The sequence below is a fragment of the Epinephelus lanceolatus genome, chromosome 22, assembly GCF_041903045.1.
Source record: "Epinephelus lanceolatus isolate andai-2023 chromosome 22, ASM4190304v1, whole genome shotgun sequence".
NCBI classification, from domain to species: Eukaryota; Metazoa; Chordata; class Actinopteri; order Perciformes; family Serranidae; genus Epinephelus; species Epinephelus lanceolatus.
The window spans coordinates 11,051,349-11,069,666 of record NC_135755.1 but is presented as its reverse complement, the minus strand read 5'-3'; the positions used below and the strand labels follow the sequence as shown (position 1 = coordinate 11,069,666).

Below are 18,318 nucleotides of genomic sequence, written 5' to 3'. Positions count from 1 at the left end.
ATGAAAACATAGTGTTTCAAAATACAAACAATAAAGCAAAGATTTAACCTCAGTCTTTACTGTCCAAGTATTTAAAGCTAAGCAGCCAAAGACGTTGACGTTAGAACGAAATATGAGTCTGCTGGAAACATTAAAGGGTCAGCTTGAGACGGAATTTTCAACCAACTCAACGAGGGACTGTCAGCCATATTAACAAGTTAGCTAATTACAGTTGTAGTTTTCATTTCAGCCTGCAAAATTAACAGCAGCTTGACATGAGAATGCTGAAATAAAGGTAAAGCACCTAACATAAAGTTTGACAGCATCAGTAACTAAGGGAGCAGGGCTTGGATTGTATACAAAAATATTCGTCTTCTTATTTCCATTTCATAAGCTCTGGTTGTTGGTTGGTTTTGCAGCTCTGGTGAGAAAAGCCAAACTGAAAATGATCTTTTGGCATTTTGGAGAGCAAAATATCTGCAGTTAATTACATCCTTTTTTCTCCTCTGAGCTAAAACTTGCACCTGTCACTTGAAACAATTTGAGCTAGAATGTAGCTCACGACCTTTCCTGTCAATCACAGCTGAAGATAGTGGAGCAGCCCGTCCTAATTATCTATTAAACGCTTTGTTTTGGCAGGAAGAGAGCACAGAGAGTAACACACAAGAGGGAATCCCTTTCCTTTCTTCCTCCATTTGGTACTTGTGTGTTTTCTGTCTTAGAGGTATGCTTGGCTTGTGTTCTCTACTTAAATTAGCACTGTTTTCTTAAGAGGCTTCTTGCTTTATTGGATGTACTTGAATATTCCAGTCACAAGAGGGTTTATTTATTAGCATCAAGCATCTTTTTCTTTTTAACCCTCTTGTTTTATTGCAAATGCTTTAATATTCAGGGGAGTTTTTTCATCTTTTCTGCCAGTTTTTCACCCTTTGATGCAGGATACATAAATATAAAGGGGACCTATTAAGATTTATCTTACTTTCTGTCATAAATGTAAAGTCGGGATGTCGGATATATACATATAAAGTGTCCAAAGTTTCAAATAATTAGGTAAATGTATGTAAAATTAATCCCTGCTTGTTATGGATTTCATTATATGTACATCTGCTCCAGGCACACCACTGCAAGTGTTTACGTTATGTAGCCTACATTGCTACATGTAGCGACATGCTGATGTCAGAAAGACACAGTCTTGGTCGCTGATGTAAATTTCTCAACAATTTTGCACCATTTTCCCTCTAGAACATGTCTGGTTGCATTTAGAAGCTTTTGTTGGTTACAATCATTCCCCAGCTGCAAGTACATTGCTACATGTAGCTACATGCTAACATTAGGAGAGCGTGTAATCTTGGTTGGTGATGTTGTTGATTTCTCCCTGATTTTGGATTGTATTCCTGTTGGAACATGTCCCAATGTGTTCAGAAGATTTATTGGTTATTAATTATTGGTGATTTTTATCGGTAGAAAGTGCTGCTATTTTTCATCACAGTCTCTCCTTGGTTGCAAATACACTGCTACATATGGCTACATGCTAACATCAGCAAAACCTGTCATCTTGGTTGCCAATGTTGTTGATTTCCCCATGATTTTAGATTACTTCCTGCTGGTACATGTCTGGTTGTGATTACATGCTTTTTAGTTTTTCACAGTAGTTAGTGCTGCTGTACTCTGTTACAGTCATTCCTTGGCTGCAAATACACTGCTACATGTAGCTACATGCTAACATCAGGAAAACCTGCTATCTTGGTAGCAGATGTTGTTAATTTCATTCCAATTTTGGAACTTGTCAGGTTGTGTTTAGAAGCTTTTATTGGTGATTTTTCTGGGTAGAAAGTGCCGCTATACTTAATTACAGTCATTCCTTGGCTGCAAGTACACTGCTACATGTAGCTACATACTACCGTCAGGAAAACCTGTAATCTTGATGGCCAATATTGTTAATTTCTCCTCGATTTTGGATTACATCCCATCTGGAACATGTCAGGTTGTGTTTAGAAGCTTTTATTGGTGATGTTTCAAGGTAGAAAGTGTCACTTTAGTTGATTACAGTCGTTCCCTGGCTGCAAGTACACTGCTACATGTAGCTACATGCCAACGTCAGGAAAACGTGTAATCTTGGTTGCAGATGTTGTTGATTTCTCCCTGATTTTGGATCATATTCTTGCTGGAACATGTCTGCTTGTGAAGATTTTGGTTCAGAAGCATTTATTGGTGATTTTTCACCGCAGAAAGTGCCGCCATATTTTGTTACAGTCATTCTTGCGGCTGCAATGACCCTGCAGAGACATGAGATATGGAAGAACAGGGAGACACTGACCAGTCAGAGCAGACTTGGCTTTTTCTTTTAGGGCCTTAAAGAGACAGATGCTAAAACAGAGCGTTTTAGACAGAGGGTGAACACAGGTGTTCAAGCACAGACAGTATGAGGAAAATAAAGTGTTTTGGGTTTCTACTAGAACATGTTTACATACTTTAATGTTCAAAAACTACAAGTATGAATATGAAAACGTGCATAATAAGTCCCCTTTGATGTACTTTTCCACCGGATAAGTGGGTCAGCTTAATGTTTTTATAATGTAAATGATGAGTGTGGATTCAAAACATAATACACAACCTTAAAAACTGCGCCTCTTCCTCTAAAACAACTGATACCGTACATGGAAATCATCTTCTAAATATAAACAAAGCTGTAAAATGAACCTTTGGTGTCACATTTGTGCAGCACCGCCACAAAGCTGTACGAGTTTCAACAAATCCACTGCGGGCATTAGTCGGTTCTGAGAGTAGGCCGTCCTGCAGACCATGCCACATGCCATCATCTGCTTGTTCTCTGCATCTGTTCCCACTGCGAATGCCAAGGGAACGAGGAGTCCAACATGGAACGGCTTTGAAGCGTCATTGCCGCGAGCATCCCGACGTAGTTTTCCTGCTCATCGGAGCTCACAGTCATTTGGCTTGTCCCTCGTTCACTCGCTCGCTCTGCGTCTTTGCCCCGAGGCCTCAGCTGCATGTGAATTACGACACATGGAGTAAAGATCAGCTGGTCATGGAGCGGAGGGTTTCCAGTGATGATTTTCTTCTTTTTTTGGGCTCCCATTGTCCTTGAATGTGAGTGATGGAGCTCATCAGGGTTGAAGCCAGGAAACGTCCCTGATCATTTCCGACAGCATTGAATCGGCTGTCACTCAAAAGCATGTGCGGAGATGCCGAGGGGAAGAGAGGAGACTCATTGGAGCTTACAGTAGACATCCATGTGGAGTGGGAGATAATAGTAGGATGAAAAGGCCACTATTTAATTTGATGATGCCTAATTATGCAGCGACTGCGTTGAGTGTTCTAGTTTCTGACTGAAAAGATCGTGGGGAGCGATTGCCGGTTATTTGCTTTGGTGTTTAAGACTGATGATGGTGATGTCAGTGGTTGTGATAATAATAACTAAAGCACAGAAGCACAATCAAATCAAATTTCACAGTCTTAAATTCTCACAAATCCTTAACCTTCCCTTTAATTAATGCATTAATTTCCTTTCATTTAAAAACAGTCCCATCTGTTCTATATATAAAGCAAATCTGCTCATTCCCTTAATACTACTGATTACCGAGCATTAGCACATTTGGCCAAGGCTGTGTGTTTTTACATAACAGTGTGTCACTCAAACATTTGCCGTGCAGCAGCAGAAAAAATCTGCTTTTTTCTTACTGAAAACAATGAGTGAACAGCAGGTTTGGTGTCGGACCTCAGTGCTGTTGACGAACCGACCAAAATAAGTATTGAAAAGCTTGCACAGAATGTTGGATCAGATTTGTAATCCCTTTTACATATTAATTGATCAGATATTTCCTAATTTGAAAGGTTTAGTGTGTAGGATTAAGGGGGATGTGTTGATGGAAATTGAATATAATATAATAAGTGTGTTTTCTTTGGTGTATAATCACCTTAAAATAAGAATCATTGTGTATTCGTGACCTTAGAATGAGCCATTTGGACCCTTTTGTCTTCAGAGCTGCCTTAATTCTTGGTGTCTAGATTCAACAAGGTGCTGGAAACATTCCTCAGAGATTTTGGTCCGTATGATAGCATCACACAGTTGCTGCAGAGCCATGATGTGAATCTCCCGTTCCACCACATCCCAAAGGTGCTCTATTGGATTGAGATCTGGTGACTGTGGAGGACATTGGAGCACAGTGAACTCATTGTCATGTTCAAGAAACCAGTTTGAGATGATGTGAGCTTTGTGACATGGTGCGTTATCCTGCTGGAAGTAGCCATCAGAAGATGGGTACACTGTGGTCATAAAGGGATGGACACGGTCAGCAACAATACTCAGGTAGGCTGTGGTGTTTAAACCATGCTCAGTTGGTACTAAGAAAATCTCCCCCACACCATTACACCACCAGCAGCAGCTTGAACCGTTGATACAAGGCAGGATGGATCCATGACGCCAAATTCTGACCCTACCATCTGAATGTGGCAGCAGAAATCCAGACTCATCAGACCAGGCAACGTTTTTCCAATCTTCTATTGTCCAGTTTTGGTGAGCCTGTGTGAATTGTAGCCTCAGTTTCCTGTTGTTAGCTGACAGGAGTGGCACCTGGTGTGGTCTTCTGCTGCTGTAGCCCATCTGCTTCAAGGTTGGACAAGGTGTTGGTTCAGAGATGGTCTTCTGCAGACCTTGGTTGTAACCAGTAGTTATTTGACTTCCTGTTGCCTTTCTATCATCTTGAACCAGTCTGGCCATTCTCCTCTGACCTCTGACCTCTGGCATCAACAGCGCTCACTGGATATTTTCTCTTTTTGGGACCATCCTCTGTAAACCCTAGAGATGGTTGTGTGTGAAAATCCCAGTAAATACTCAGACCAGCGCGTCTGGCACCAACAACCATGCCTCGTTCAAAGTCACTTAAATCACCTTTCTTCCTCATTCTGATGCTCAGTTTGAACTTCAGCAGGTCGTCTTCACCATGATGGTGACATTTAGATCTTAAATTATCAGAGAAAAAAAGGTGAGCACACAGAGCAGGTGCTAGACTACCTGCCTGTCTGGGATGTGCCAAAACAGTGTCGCACAACTAAAACAGTATAAAGAGCATTTTCCTTTCTCTAATTCTTTGTATCAAAACTGTGTAATGAGATGACTTCACCCCTTACTCATCCTTCCTTTGCTTCAGTGCTTTATTTGCTTTTTTCTGTCTGCTACATATCTTTATGTGATATTTAAGTGAGAGTGTGTGACGTATGGCAGGCAGATGGCATTCCCATCGAATGACCACAGACTTTTCACACTTGCGCACGATTGTTATTTTCAACACTACATGGGAAGAGGGGTGCAACATTTTGTTATATTAAAGGGGATTGGATAGAAAATATCCAAAACAGGCAGGAAGGAGAAACAAAGTAAACTGAAAACCAACAGGGACAATGTAATGAACACAGGGATGAACCCAAGGACAAAATCCGAAACAGAACACAGGAGACCAGACAGGAAATGACACCATGAACACAGGGATGAACACAGACAAACTGACAGGGAACAAAGGGAAACACACACAGGTATATATACACAGGAAACTAATCACAAGAGCGAGACACAGCTGGAGTAGGTGGACATAGGCAAAAGGAGGGAAATGGGGATTGGCTGACAACAAGGGTGTGGTGGGGAACACTAGGGTGGACACAGAGCAGGTGTGAAGGGAAGACTCTGGGAACAGGGAAGGACTAACGAGACTGAAGGAAGACAGGTGTGATAGAAAACAGGCGGGAAAACACACAAAGGCAGGAAGTAAAAGCTAAAGCTTGTAAACCATAATCTTTACAACTGGACATGTTCCAGCAGTAATATAATCCAAAATGTGGGAGAAATTAATATCAGCAATCATGATGACATGTTTCTCTGACATTAGCATGTAGCTATATGTAGCAGTGTACTTGCAGCCAAGGAATGACTGCACAGCAGCACTTTCTACCTTGAAAAATCCCCAATAAAAGCATCTAAACACAACGGGACATGCTCCAGCCGCAATATGAGCAGAAATTCAGGAGACATTAACACCATCTGCAACCAAGGTTACATATTTCCCTGATGTTAGCATGTAGCTACATGTAGCGGTGTACTTACAGCTGGGGAAATGAATGTAATATAGAATGGCAGCACTTTTTACCATGAAATATCACCAGTAAAAACCTCTAAACACAACCAGACACATTCCAGCAGGACTATGCTCCGAAACCAGGGAGAAACTAACAACATTAGCAACTACAATTATATGTTTCCCCGACATTTGCATGTAGCTACATGTAGCAGTGTAGTTGCAGCAGGAGAATGACGGTGCACAGCAGCACTTTATGCCTTTTAAAATCACTAACTAAAGCTTGTAGCTCGTAATCGTTACAACTGGACATGTTCCAGCAGGAATTTGATCCGGAATCTGGGAGAAATTTTTAAAATTGGCAACCATAATCACACGTTTCCCTGATATTAGCATGTAGCTACATGTAGCAGTGTACTTGCAGCCAAGGAATGACTGTAATACAGCACAGCAGCACTTTCTAACTTGAAAAATCACCAATAAAAGCATCTAAACACAACGGGACATGCTCCAGCCGCAATATGATCAGAAATTCAGGACACATTAACACCATCTGCAACCAAGGTTACATATTTCCCTGATGTTAGCATGTAGCTATATGTCGTAGTGTACTTACAGCTGGGGAAATGACTGTAATATAGAATGGCGGCACTTTTTACCATGAAATATCACCAGTAAAAACCTCTAAACTCAACAAGACATGTTCCGTGGTCCGAAATCAGGGAGAAATTAACATCATCAGCAACCAAGATTACGTTTCTATTACATTAGCATGTGGCTACATGTAGCAGTGTAGTTGCAGCAGGAGAATGACAGTGCACAGCCGTACAAACCATAATCGTTACAACTGGACATGTTCCAGCAGGAATATGATCCAAACTCTGGGAGAAATTAACATCTGCAACCATGATGACATGTTTCCTTGACATTAGCATGTAGCTACATGTAGCAGTGTACTTGCAGCTATGCAATTACTGTGTATAGCGTTACTTCCTTACTTTTAAAATCACTAACTAAAGCTTGTAAGCTTTTATAACCAGACATGTTCCAGCAGGAATATGATCTGAAATCTGGGAGAAATTTTTAAAATTGGCTTCCAAAATTATGTTTCCCTGACGTTAGCATGAAGCTACATGTAGCAGTAGTAGTATGTAATGTAAACACTTGCAGTAGTGTGCGTGGAGCTGATGACAATATAAAGCAATGTGTCACAGGCTGACATCAGTAGACAAAACATTGGAAACAGAGTCTTCAGAATATCTAAAGCCTAACAAGATTTACCTCTACCTACATTTACCTCATTATTTAGAACTTTGGCCACATTAACTTTAAACATAGTGACATAATATATGTGACAGAAAATAAGAAAAGCATAATACGTCCCCTTTAAACTGTGCAGTGTATGTGGCTGTGGTGTAAAGCACTCTTCATCTGACCCAGAGCTGTCAGTTTGGACCACAGTGCAGTGAGGATTGTGGCGGCAGCTACATCCCTGATGTCACAAATTGGCTGGTGGATGTCCCAACCACACCACAGTTAGCGCCTGTGGCTCTGAAATTGCTTTAAATAAGTCGCACTGTGTGCATCATTGACTCCAGTATTCACCCTGCGCCACTGATCCAAAAAATAGAGCCCTGGAACAGTTTGAAGGATCATGATTATACACATATCCTGTCTCTCTCCTTCTCACCTCCCGTGCCCTCTGTCTGTCTCTCTGTCCGTCCTTCCTTCCTTCTTCTTCAGGGTCTGGTGGGTGAAAAGTACGGCAGCATCCGAGTGCCGGGGGAGGTGGAGTCAGCGGAGTTTGAGATGATCTTGGATGCAGCTGTGGAGGCGGGGCTGGACACACACATCTTGGAAGAGTGGTACTGCAGGGATGAAAACTCTGTGCCACCCGCATACTACCTCAAACCCAAAGCCCAAATGCTCAAGAACTACCAGAACTCTGTGAGTACAGCCAACATGCTACACTTGAGGGGATTTGTTGTTCCCCCGATACGTAATTTTCCCACATCGATGGGGTGGGGAGTGCTGATAATGGATTCCTGTCCTTGAGCTCTGTGGTTCATGAATTTAATTCACCTTGAGGAATATATTTTATATGCACATACAAAAAAGAAAAGCAGTTGCTTTGTCTCAGGCATCTCTCTCTTTTGAAGTCCTGTGCTTTACTGTTTGAAAAAAAAAAAGTTTAGCACATTTGCAAATGACCCCATAAAAGTCATTTAACAACAATTCTGTCAGCACAGTTAATTTTATGTAAAACTATTTAGCTTCGGAGTTCCACCTTGTTATTTTGTCCAGAACTTTATAGAGGTGATAAAATATCTGGATGAGTTCTGTTAAACAACTGCATGACAATGTTTTCTTGAGTTTCACTGAAGTTAAAGGGTAACTTTGGTGTTTTAATGGAGACAGCAATTCTTGAAGTTGTTCTAGTGTTGAGCAAAACAGGCTGCAATGTAATCCCCTGCAGGGCAATTGTGCACCATCAATTTTCATCTACTTAAAAGTGCTTGTTTTTGCCACTGACAACATCATGGAAAGGATCCCTACAGAGATAGACCTTTCTGTTAAAAAGTAAGATTAATTTTGTTTAACCAGAAACAGCCCTGAAGTCGCCGTCGTCAAACCCACCGGACTCCATTTAAATAAACAGTCATTTTATCATCTTAAAAGACACGTCATTCAGAGGTCGACAGAAACAAAATAAACCTTGGAAAAGTTGTCTTGGTTCGTCTTTCCATTGTTCCAACAATCACCAACTCTGGTTTGGTACTCACTCAGATGTGAAAATTTGCTGGCTCTATAGACGCTAAAATGACTGTTTATTTAAATGGAGTCTGGTGGGTTTGGTGATGGGTATTTTTTTTGCCTCTGACAGGCTCAGATTGTTCTAAGTGTCTGATGACATTATAGAGAGGATCCCTACAGCGATAGACCTTTTCGTTAAAGAGAAGATCCTTTTTGTTTAACCAGAAACATCCTCAAAATCACTGTCGCCAAACCCACCAGCCATCTAACTGGGAGATTTAAGTGTTAATATCAACCAAACCAGAGTTGATGATTGTTGGAACAGTGGGAATACGAACCTAGGATGGCATTTTTTGTTTTATTTTGTTTCTGTCGACTTTGAATGAGGCATGATTAATGATAATAAAATTACTTTTTATTTATATGGAGTCTGATGGGTTTGGCCACTGCGATTGTTTCTGGATCTTATCTTTAACAAAAAGGTCTGTTTCTGTAGGGATCCTTTACATAATGTTATCAGACACTTACAACAATTTGAGCCTGTCAGTGGCAAAACAAAATCACTATCACCAAACCCACCAGACGCCATTTAAATAAACAGTAATTTTAGTGTGTATAGATCCAGCATATTTTCACATCTAACTGTGTGAATTAAGGGTTTATTTCAATCAAACTAGAGTTAATGATTATTGGAACAGTGGAAAGATGAACCAAGGACGTCTTTTTTTTTTTTTTTTTTTTTTTTTTTTTTTGTTTCTGTGGACTTTGAATAAAATGTGTTTTAAGATGATAAAATTAAATCAATTTAAATGGAGCCTGGTGGGTTTGGCCACTGCGATTTCTGGGCTGTTTCTGGTTAAACAAAAGGGATCTAACTCTTAACCAAAAAGGTCTATCTCTGTAGGGATCCTTTCAGTAATGTTGTCAGACAATTATAATAAAAATCGGAGCCTGTCAGTGGCAAAAACAAGCACTTTTAGTGGGCGTAAATTGACAAATGTCCCAAGAGGTTACATTCCAGCCTCAATACTGGACCAATTTCAAAAATCGTTGTTCCCATTAGTCACTTAGACACAAAACACATGGGAAAATAGGATCCAGGTTGCCCCTTAAATCATTAAAACTGACCAATGTGGCTCTTTGACACACTTTAGGGTGCTATAAACATTCATATATGAAAGTTTCATACTTGGGGTACTCTCAGAGTCACTAAAAAATAAATCATACTAGTAAAGATTTAACAGATGACATGTCTTTTCAGTAATCTCTGCCACATAAAGCACTCATTCTAAATTGTTTCTCACATGAAACAGAGAACAATATTCCCTTTGTTTCAGCGCTGTACTTAAGAAAACATGAATAACCACATTCCCTCAGTACGCGACGAGAGTCCTCTGTCCAAACTGTAAAGTCAGACCGTCCTCTCCCTGCCCCCCCTGTCCTGCTTAGATGGAGTCCAGCAGCGCTGCCAAGACCAAGAATGACAAGGCCTGGAGGAATGTGTCGGAGGAGATCAAGAGGATCTTCCGAACAGCGGTGCTGCAGCTTCAGGAGAAGGGGACCATGAAGAGCGCTCAGGCCAAGAAATTCCTTTGCTCTGGTGAGATTCAGGTCGACTTTCGCTTTCTTTCTTTTTGTCTTTTCATGTCTCTACTTTTGATTTCTTTTCAAGTTGGAGCAGGTCTTACTGTGTGATGAAGGTCACGTCTATCTCGTTGGTTTTCTATTTGGCTTTTAATATTTGACCTCATATTGTAATAAGGCTGAGAAACGACAACCTCTACGATCTACCTTTACCTACCTTTATTTCATGTTGGGTCACATATCATATCTGTTCTTTCTTGAGCTAAACAGTGAGTTGATTAATCAATTCGTCCAATGAGATGAAAGATTTTGAGAACCAATTAAGAGATGAAGTCATTTCCTTGTCAGAAATGCCAGTAAAATCATTGGTTTTAGCTTCTCAAATGTAAATATATTTGCTATTTGAAAATAATACTTGCAGCCTTAGTTGCTACAGTAGATAAAGTATGTAAAGAGGATTTACAGTCAGTTTATTTCTTCTACAACAGGGCTATTTAACTGTATTGTTCAGGGGGCCAGGAGGCCAGATATTTCCCTGAGCTATTATCCTCATTATTTTTGTACTCTTGACACAAAATACAGCGCCACATTTTCAAAACTTTTATTTCACTACATTTCAATTTACATTCTTACAGCCTCTCTGGTCCTCTGCTCCGTGTAAACAGCCTGAAGTTTATTTGAAGTTTCACAGAATTTTAGTTATGTGACTGTTAGTCTCAGCCGAGTCATTCATGGCCTCCCAGTTGCGCAAAGGAGTGTGGAATTAAATGTTTTTTACAAGATCTGGTTTGTGCAAAGGCTTTATTTTTGGCAGAGATATTTAGAGGTTATTTTGATTAAATATCATTATTTTTTAGCATAAATTTGGTTCCTGCATGTTCCTACAAAGATGATTAGATACAGTGACAGCAGCTGGGCCCCATTCATTCCAGTGAAAGTTGCTCAGTGGTGCATGAAGCCAAAAAAGTTTGACTTCCTGGATATAGAATTTCCCAGATTTTCTGCATCCTTGGGCCCATAGAGAAAGCGCACTGAAGACTTTGTTGACCGTGCTGGCTACTTCTGGTTAAGCACTCCACTAACTTGAATGGGTATGTAATGATTCAAACATGCAGCTCTTCTCGACTTTTCAGTTAAAAGAGACAAAACGTGAAAACAACTTTTGAAAGAACTGACAAAAAGTTTTGAGGCAATGAAAGACAGTCTAAATGAACTTAAAACTCCAACATGCTCTTCAATAAAAGTGTGTTTTAAGAAGGAACTTAAGACATCGCTGACTCAGCCGACCTGATTTCCTCGGGCAGATTGTTCCAGAGCCTCGGGGCCCTGACAGCAAACACTCTGTCCCCTTTAGTTTCAGCAAGACCTCTGGAACAGACAAAAGATGTTGTTAAGATATTGGACTGAATGGATTAAATCCCAACAGTGAATGGGGGCATTTTAGGGGGTTTGACACTCACAAAAATGTAGCCACTGACTCATAGACGCCTCTTTCCCATGTCTATGGGAAAAAGTATTTTCGGGCCCAGTGGCAGCATATGATGGACCCGGTCAGTTGTAGATAAAAGTCTGGCCACTTTGAAAATGAGCCTCAACGCATGGCGCTGTTCCTGGAGGCTTGGTTTCCTGACTGAAGCAGTTGGACAAATGGTGCATTCATGGCCTGTCAGAAACTTAAAAATGGGACAATACTTTCTGTTTTTACAATTTCTGGTGATGATAAATGGTGTTGCTTGTAATTTTGAAGACTTTTTTTTAAAAGAAAAGCATGTCTTTGAAACCTGCTGATGGGTTGTGGGGTTCAGAGACACATAGCTAAGTACTTGGGAGCAGTCTGCTTGTTTTGAGGATTTATTGTGGCAACATATCCAATATTGGCACGATCTTTTCTTCTTCAGGATTTTAGTTTTATTTATTCGTGAACAGAACAGATCGGTGGGCTGGAGTTGACCTCCAGTTGAAAAGGCCTGTCCTATAAAATCAAACAAACCATACCTTTACACAAACACTTCCTCTGAGAGTTCAAATATAACAATGTAGGGCTGCAGCAATTAGTCGACTAATCGATGACTAATCGACTACTAAAATAATCCGTGACTATTTTAGTATTCGAATAATCGGTTTGAGTAATTTTTCATAGAAAAGTACTATAAAGTATCCCAAAATACTCTTATTGCAGCTTCTTACATTCAGATATTAGCAGCTTTACACACTCTCCCATGACGGTGAACTAAAACTCTTTAGCGTGAGTACAAAACAAGACATTAGATGACAAAATTTAACACATTTTTCGATAAAATGATTAGTCGACTAATTGAAGAAATAATCAACAGATTAGTCGACAATGAAAATAATCGTTAGTTGCAGCCCTATAACAATGTATGTCTGGTATCATTTCTGTTTCATCTCATTTTATTTCCATATATTTACATACTTCTATTTCAGTCTTATTCTTACTTCTTATAATTTTCTCTTCTATACATCGGAGCAACAGTGACGAATCATAATTTCCCCTCGGGGATCAATAAAGTATTTCTGATACTGATTCTGATTCTGATTAAAATAATATTTACGCCTCGTATCCACTCATGCAAGCGTACGGAGACGAGTCAACAGGCAGTCCATTCATTTCTATGGGAATCTCTGTGATAGCCAATGTGCCTGCGCAACTCCTCCCCTCTGTAAAATTTTGGTCCAGAATTTGTCTTGAGTACGTTAAAAAATTTAGCATTTGGGGTGGATTTTGGAGAGACCGCATGAATGTGTGCTAGCTTAGCTAACAGGCCATTTCTGTCAATTCAGTTGCCTGTTCATTGTCAAGTGCATTTCTATGATTAAAAATAACTTGTTTATCTAGTTTTAACGCATTGTGAATCTGAGTAATGTTGTTCTATTAAAATATGGTTATCCATTATACTGATAGATTGTCATTATGGCTCGTTCTGCCGTTCATACGTCTTTGTAATGACTTGTTTTTATAGTAAAACAAATATTTATTAAGTCACATACATAAGCTGAAACAAGGTGCTGCATGCCAGGGTTTCCCAAGCAGAGGCAGAACATCTGACAGTGACAATGATGGGAAAAAAACTTAAAAATATAACCTTAACCTTCATAGTGAGAAAACATAAAAATCACACGTCAGAGGTCACATATCTAATAAGAGAGGCTGCTGCGTAGCCCGTCATCTTGTAACTGAATTGGTAACAAGAGATGAGATGCAATCAGGATGTGTCAGACTCAGCTTGGCAGATGACAGTGATTGATCGATCGCACCGTACGTTCACCTCTCAGTGATTAATCCAAACAGTGTGCCGGGATGTCAGGTAGACACGGAGATTTGTTAGATGACTTTACAAGACCACTTTTACTTTTTATTCATGTTTTTTTTTAATGTTACTGTGCAATATTTTCAGTGATTATTGGGGTAATTATTGAGGAACTCTGCTGCATGTGTTAGTCACCAAATCACAGTTTGCATTCAACGTGGTTCCCGAAAATACTAATTATTTTCATCTAAGGGGCCAATCTGAGCTCTCCTACTAGGTTAAAACAGAATATTATATAAAGACAAAACAGTTATTTTCAGTTTTCCTTCCTTCGCTGGTACTTGCAGAAGCTAAAGGTACAACTCTGACATTTGAAGAGTTCCTCCCACTGTTTATTTTCGCCCTGTTCGGTTGACTCCACATCAGCTCCTGTCTGTAAAAGACTCCATTTGGGAATCACCAAGTTATTACTGAATTGTTTGGACAGCACTGAACTAATCTTTCAAGACATCTCTTGTTCTTTCCTCAGGCTGTCACTGTGGGAGATGATCTAAGCAATATGCCATCAGGATCTGTTGACAAGTCCTTGTTTTATTGGCCTCTTCTAACAGAGCAGGCACAGCCCAGCACAGTGCGCAGACTTTTTTCACGGAGGAAATAAAGAAAAATACAAAGCTGATTAAGTGACTGCGAGTTTTATAATTTCCCATGAAAAGGAAGCACCTCTTTTGTGTCAGGAAACTGCACTTTAATTGAGCACTCTGGGCTTTAATTGTACCATATAGAGGAAGTTGTGCCGTCTCCTGGAACTTTTCCTTTCACACTTTTCCTCTCTCCCACCTAATTAGTAGGCGACCATGTGAGCTAAACTACACAGGAGATGCTGGCAGAGTTTCAGTCCGCCGGCTCTTTGTTGGGGAGCCTGTGATACAGTTCAGTAGTGCTGGCTTATGTGATTTTATCAACTGTGTTTCTTCTTAAATAAGGCTCCAGAGAAATCCATCTAATCGGAAGCTAAAGGAACCTAAAGTCTGTTCAGCTCTGCTCCTGAAATAGATTTAAATCCTACATCTGGTTGAGGTTTATCTTTGGAAGTTGGTCATAATAATCCAGAGGTGGTCCTTATCTGCATCTGGCCAGATGCACTGTAATCTAAGGTTTTCAAAAGTTATCACATACACTCTTAGAAATAACTAACTAGACGCATGGAGGGTTTCTTGGCATGTCCCCAAAGGAGAACTCTCTTTAGTTCCTGGTAGAACCCAGCATATAAAGGGTTATAGCTTGAATTGTTTATGAAAGGCTCCACACAGGACCTCCTATGATACACTTCACCTACTTAAAGTAATGCACCAAAATTTGTATGCATCCCACCTAATCATGAGCCAATAATTCAGGTATAACCCACGTATTTGGGATGACTGTGATCACGTGACCAATTCGCTGACAGAGGTAGAGAAGGAAGTAGTCCGCTAAGGATGCAGGTTGTGGTGGTCGGGTCAAAAAACACAGGACTTTCCCCAGGAGACCAGTGTTTGGAACCGGGTCAACTTTGAGTCATTTTTAAGTACATCATTACTTTTTAATTAGTTCTTTTTTCTGCGTATATTTAATAACATAAATAGAAAGATGCCCAACTGTGTTTCTTTTAGTTGGTGGTTCTGGGTAGAAACTCAGCCCGTCAGAAACCCTTGTTTCTAAGAGTGCACAGAGAAGTTAAGAAAAACTTGTGTTTTTTTTTTCTTATTTCAGCCTTGGAGGATGAATTGGACTTCGCCCTTGGGAAACAAACTCCTGCCTTTCTCAGGAAATGTGTCTGTTACATTCGCAAGATCTCCAACTTCGACCGCTTCGCCAAAATCCCCGAGATGACCCGATACATGGACATCGTGGTGAGCGGCGACCGCATCATGCGCAACCAGGAAGCCTACGAGCGCCTTCTGAAGGTGCGGGACGAATTCATCCCCACAGTTGTTGCTGCCTCCAACCTCCGTGTCTACTCTTCGGTCACGCACTGCGACATGAAGCTCGGCTACTCCCAGGAAGTGGAGAGCCATTACGTAGAGGGTCTGTGTAAACAGTTCTACGAGGACATGGTGGATATCATCCAAGCCACGGTCCAGCAGAACTTTGACACGGAGACGGACCCACTGTACGACGAGATCCTGCAGCACCTGTCCCTCTGTAAAAGCTACGCGGCGCTCTACGAGTTCAAAGCCGAGTCATTGGATTACGTACAAGAGTACCTTATGCCGTCTAAGGGGAGCAGAATGAGCCCCATGGTGGTGTACGGGGGACCGTGCACTGGGAAGACGCTGCTGCTGTCTGAGGTGGCCAAACAGGTGAGACATCGTAGAGAGAATATTTAAAAACGTTGGTGTTATCTTTCTCTTTTTGTCTGATCCCCACACCTGCTGCTCTCACACTCTGGCCGCCTCTCGCTGCGTGTTCATGCTTGTGCTCTCCTGTCTGTCTGATCTGAGCATGTGTCCATCTTTGTACCACAGAGTATGAGGGGGCGTGCAACTGTTCATCTCTGCTCATCAAACGCTTGCTTGACCATCTGTGTGTCTGCCAAAAAGACAGTCCACTGCCACGCACATGTCTCTAATTTCCCGTGAAGCCGTGCACTGTACACATCTGTACAGAGGTTTGCTTTTTAGACGTTTGTGTGCGAACACCTGTGGATATTTCTGCAAAGACATTTGTTACTTAAAGTGAGCGTGCATGTGGCTGTGTGTTTGTGCGCTGTATTCTCTGCTCACTCTCTGCCTTTGTGTGTGCCACCTGGCCGCCCGGCTACATTAGGATCACACCATAGCCAAGATCACAAAGCACACACCCACAGATCTACCCCTCCTGTCCAACCTTTGCAATAAACGTCACACTGATACACTCATTATTTATTGTCAGCACCATTCATATCATCCGAGTCTGCTGTATGGTTGTATAAAATGTTACAAGCAATAAAACGATGATCAAAGCCTAAACTTCAGAGTTAAAGATTACCAGAAGACATCAGATTGAAAGTAAAAACACTAAATGTATATACACACTCTCACAGAGCAGAGATTGGTGAGTCAGGAGAAGGTGTGTAAGGCCCTGATCACACAGAAAGTGTTTCAGCAGCTGGAGACGCCTTTTTGTAATTGTTGTCAATGAGAATGAAGCTGTGTGCTCGTGGTTTTTGTGTTGTGACCTGCCTCACATTTCTGCACTGTAGGTGCCTGGTGTTTTTGCCAGAGCACTCTGAACTCCTCGAGTTAAAAAAAAACTTCAACTCAGAGCAGAAAAACACCCCACGTGTTCTCATTTTTCGTCATCTTTCTTCCAATTGTCCAGACAGATGATTTGAGAGGCGGGCCTTCTGTGGTGGTCACGACAACAAGTTTACAGTTGGTCAACAATGGAGGAGAAACTGTAGTAGTGGTTGCAGGATACCCAGAGCTATACGGCCCGACGATAGACAGCAGGTTGTCAGACTGCCTCTGAGTCGTCCTAAAATATGCCTGGAAACATCCATCATGGAGGAGAAGCTCCTGGACCAACTGGTGGTACTCCCCATGATCCACCCGTTGGTCCAGGAGAAGCTCCTGGACCAACGGGTGGCTGCACGGGTGGCTGCATGAGTCCTGCACGGGTCCTGTTTTCAAGATCCGCCCCGCCCCGACCCGGCGACATACACACCCGCACCCAAACTGCAAACCCGCGCATCAGGCCAATTAGTACCGCAACCCAGTCCGACCCGTTGAAACACGACCCGCAGCCCGACCCGTAACCCGGATTTAAAGTAAACATTTTGCGTTATATTGGCTGAATATTGAACAGCATATCGCCACAGTTAAGGTGCCAGTGAGTAAACAACGACCTGAATGAAGCAGCTCTCACAATAAAAACCTGACTTCAGCTCCATCATCAACCCTCTGTGTTCTTCTCCCATACGAGTGTAAAAGCACTCGTTTGTTACATTTAATGCTTTTAAACTTTTAATCTATGTAAAGGAACTTTACATGTGTAATAATAGACTTACTTTCTGTCCAGAGCGACGTTCAGCAGTTACGAGCCGTCACGTGTTTTTAGAATCCATTGAGGAGAGAAGTAATCCATCAGGGAAACACTTCAGAAACATTATAAAGTGATAGTTGTACATTTTATCCACTTATTTCTCAAATACCTAAATAATTATTTACTGTTTACTGTTAGATGGTGAAACGCGTGTAAACAGCTGAACCATTGACCGTTGCAAAATAGCGGAGGCGATCCTCAGAGAGTAAATAATGACCAAGATAGTTATCTGTAATTTACCGAACTAATGACTGATGTGTTTATCTAAAACCCGCGATCTGACCCGCGTGTTATTTTTTCCACCCAGATCCGAACCTGGGAAAAAATGTTTTTTTAAAAACCACCCGCAAATCAGCTGTTTTTGTGGGTACCCGTCGGGTCTCATGTACCCACACAGATCTCCTTTTATCTGTCCCCAACAAACTATCTGCTAACAGCCTCTCACGCTCAACCAGAGCTACAGCAAGTACACTCTGCCTTTTTAGTTATTTGACAGTAATTAGTATCTAGTTCCTGTAGATAAATGGAGATCTGTGTGGGTACATGAGACCCTAAAATAGAGAGTGGGTCATGGGGAGTAC

The 18,318-nt window shown here is 41.2% G+C and overlaps 1 protein-coding gene across 1 annotated transcript in view; it reads left to right on the top strand.

Moving 5' to 3' along the window:
• Positions 1 to 18,318, top strand: part of nwd2 (NACHT and WD repeat domain containing 2) — a 101,385-nt gene that overhangs the window by 65,889 nt on the left and 17,178 nt on the right. Inside the window, exons 5-7 of the mRNA XM_078164221.1 lie at positions 7,809 to 8,012; positions 10,269 to 10,419; positions 15,425 to 16,014. Of these exons, the coding sequence (XP_078020347.1) occupies positions 7,809 to 8,012; positions 10,269 to 10,419; positions 15,425 to 16,014 (945 nt within the window). The remainder of the gene's footprint in view (positions 1 to 7,808; positions 8,013 to 10,268; positions 10,420 to 15,424; positions 16,015 to 18,318) is intronic.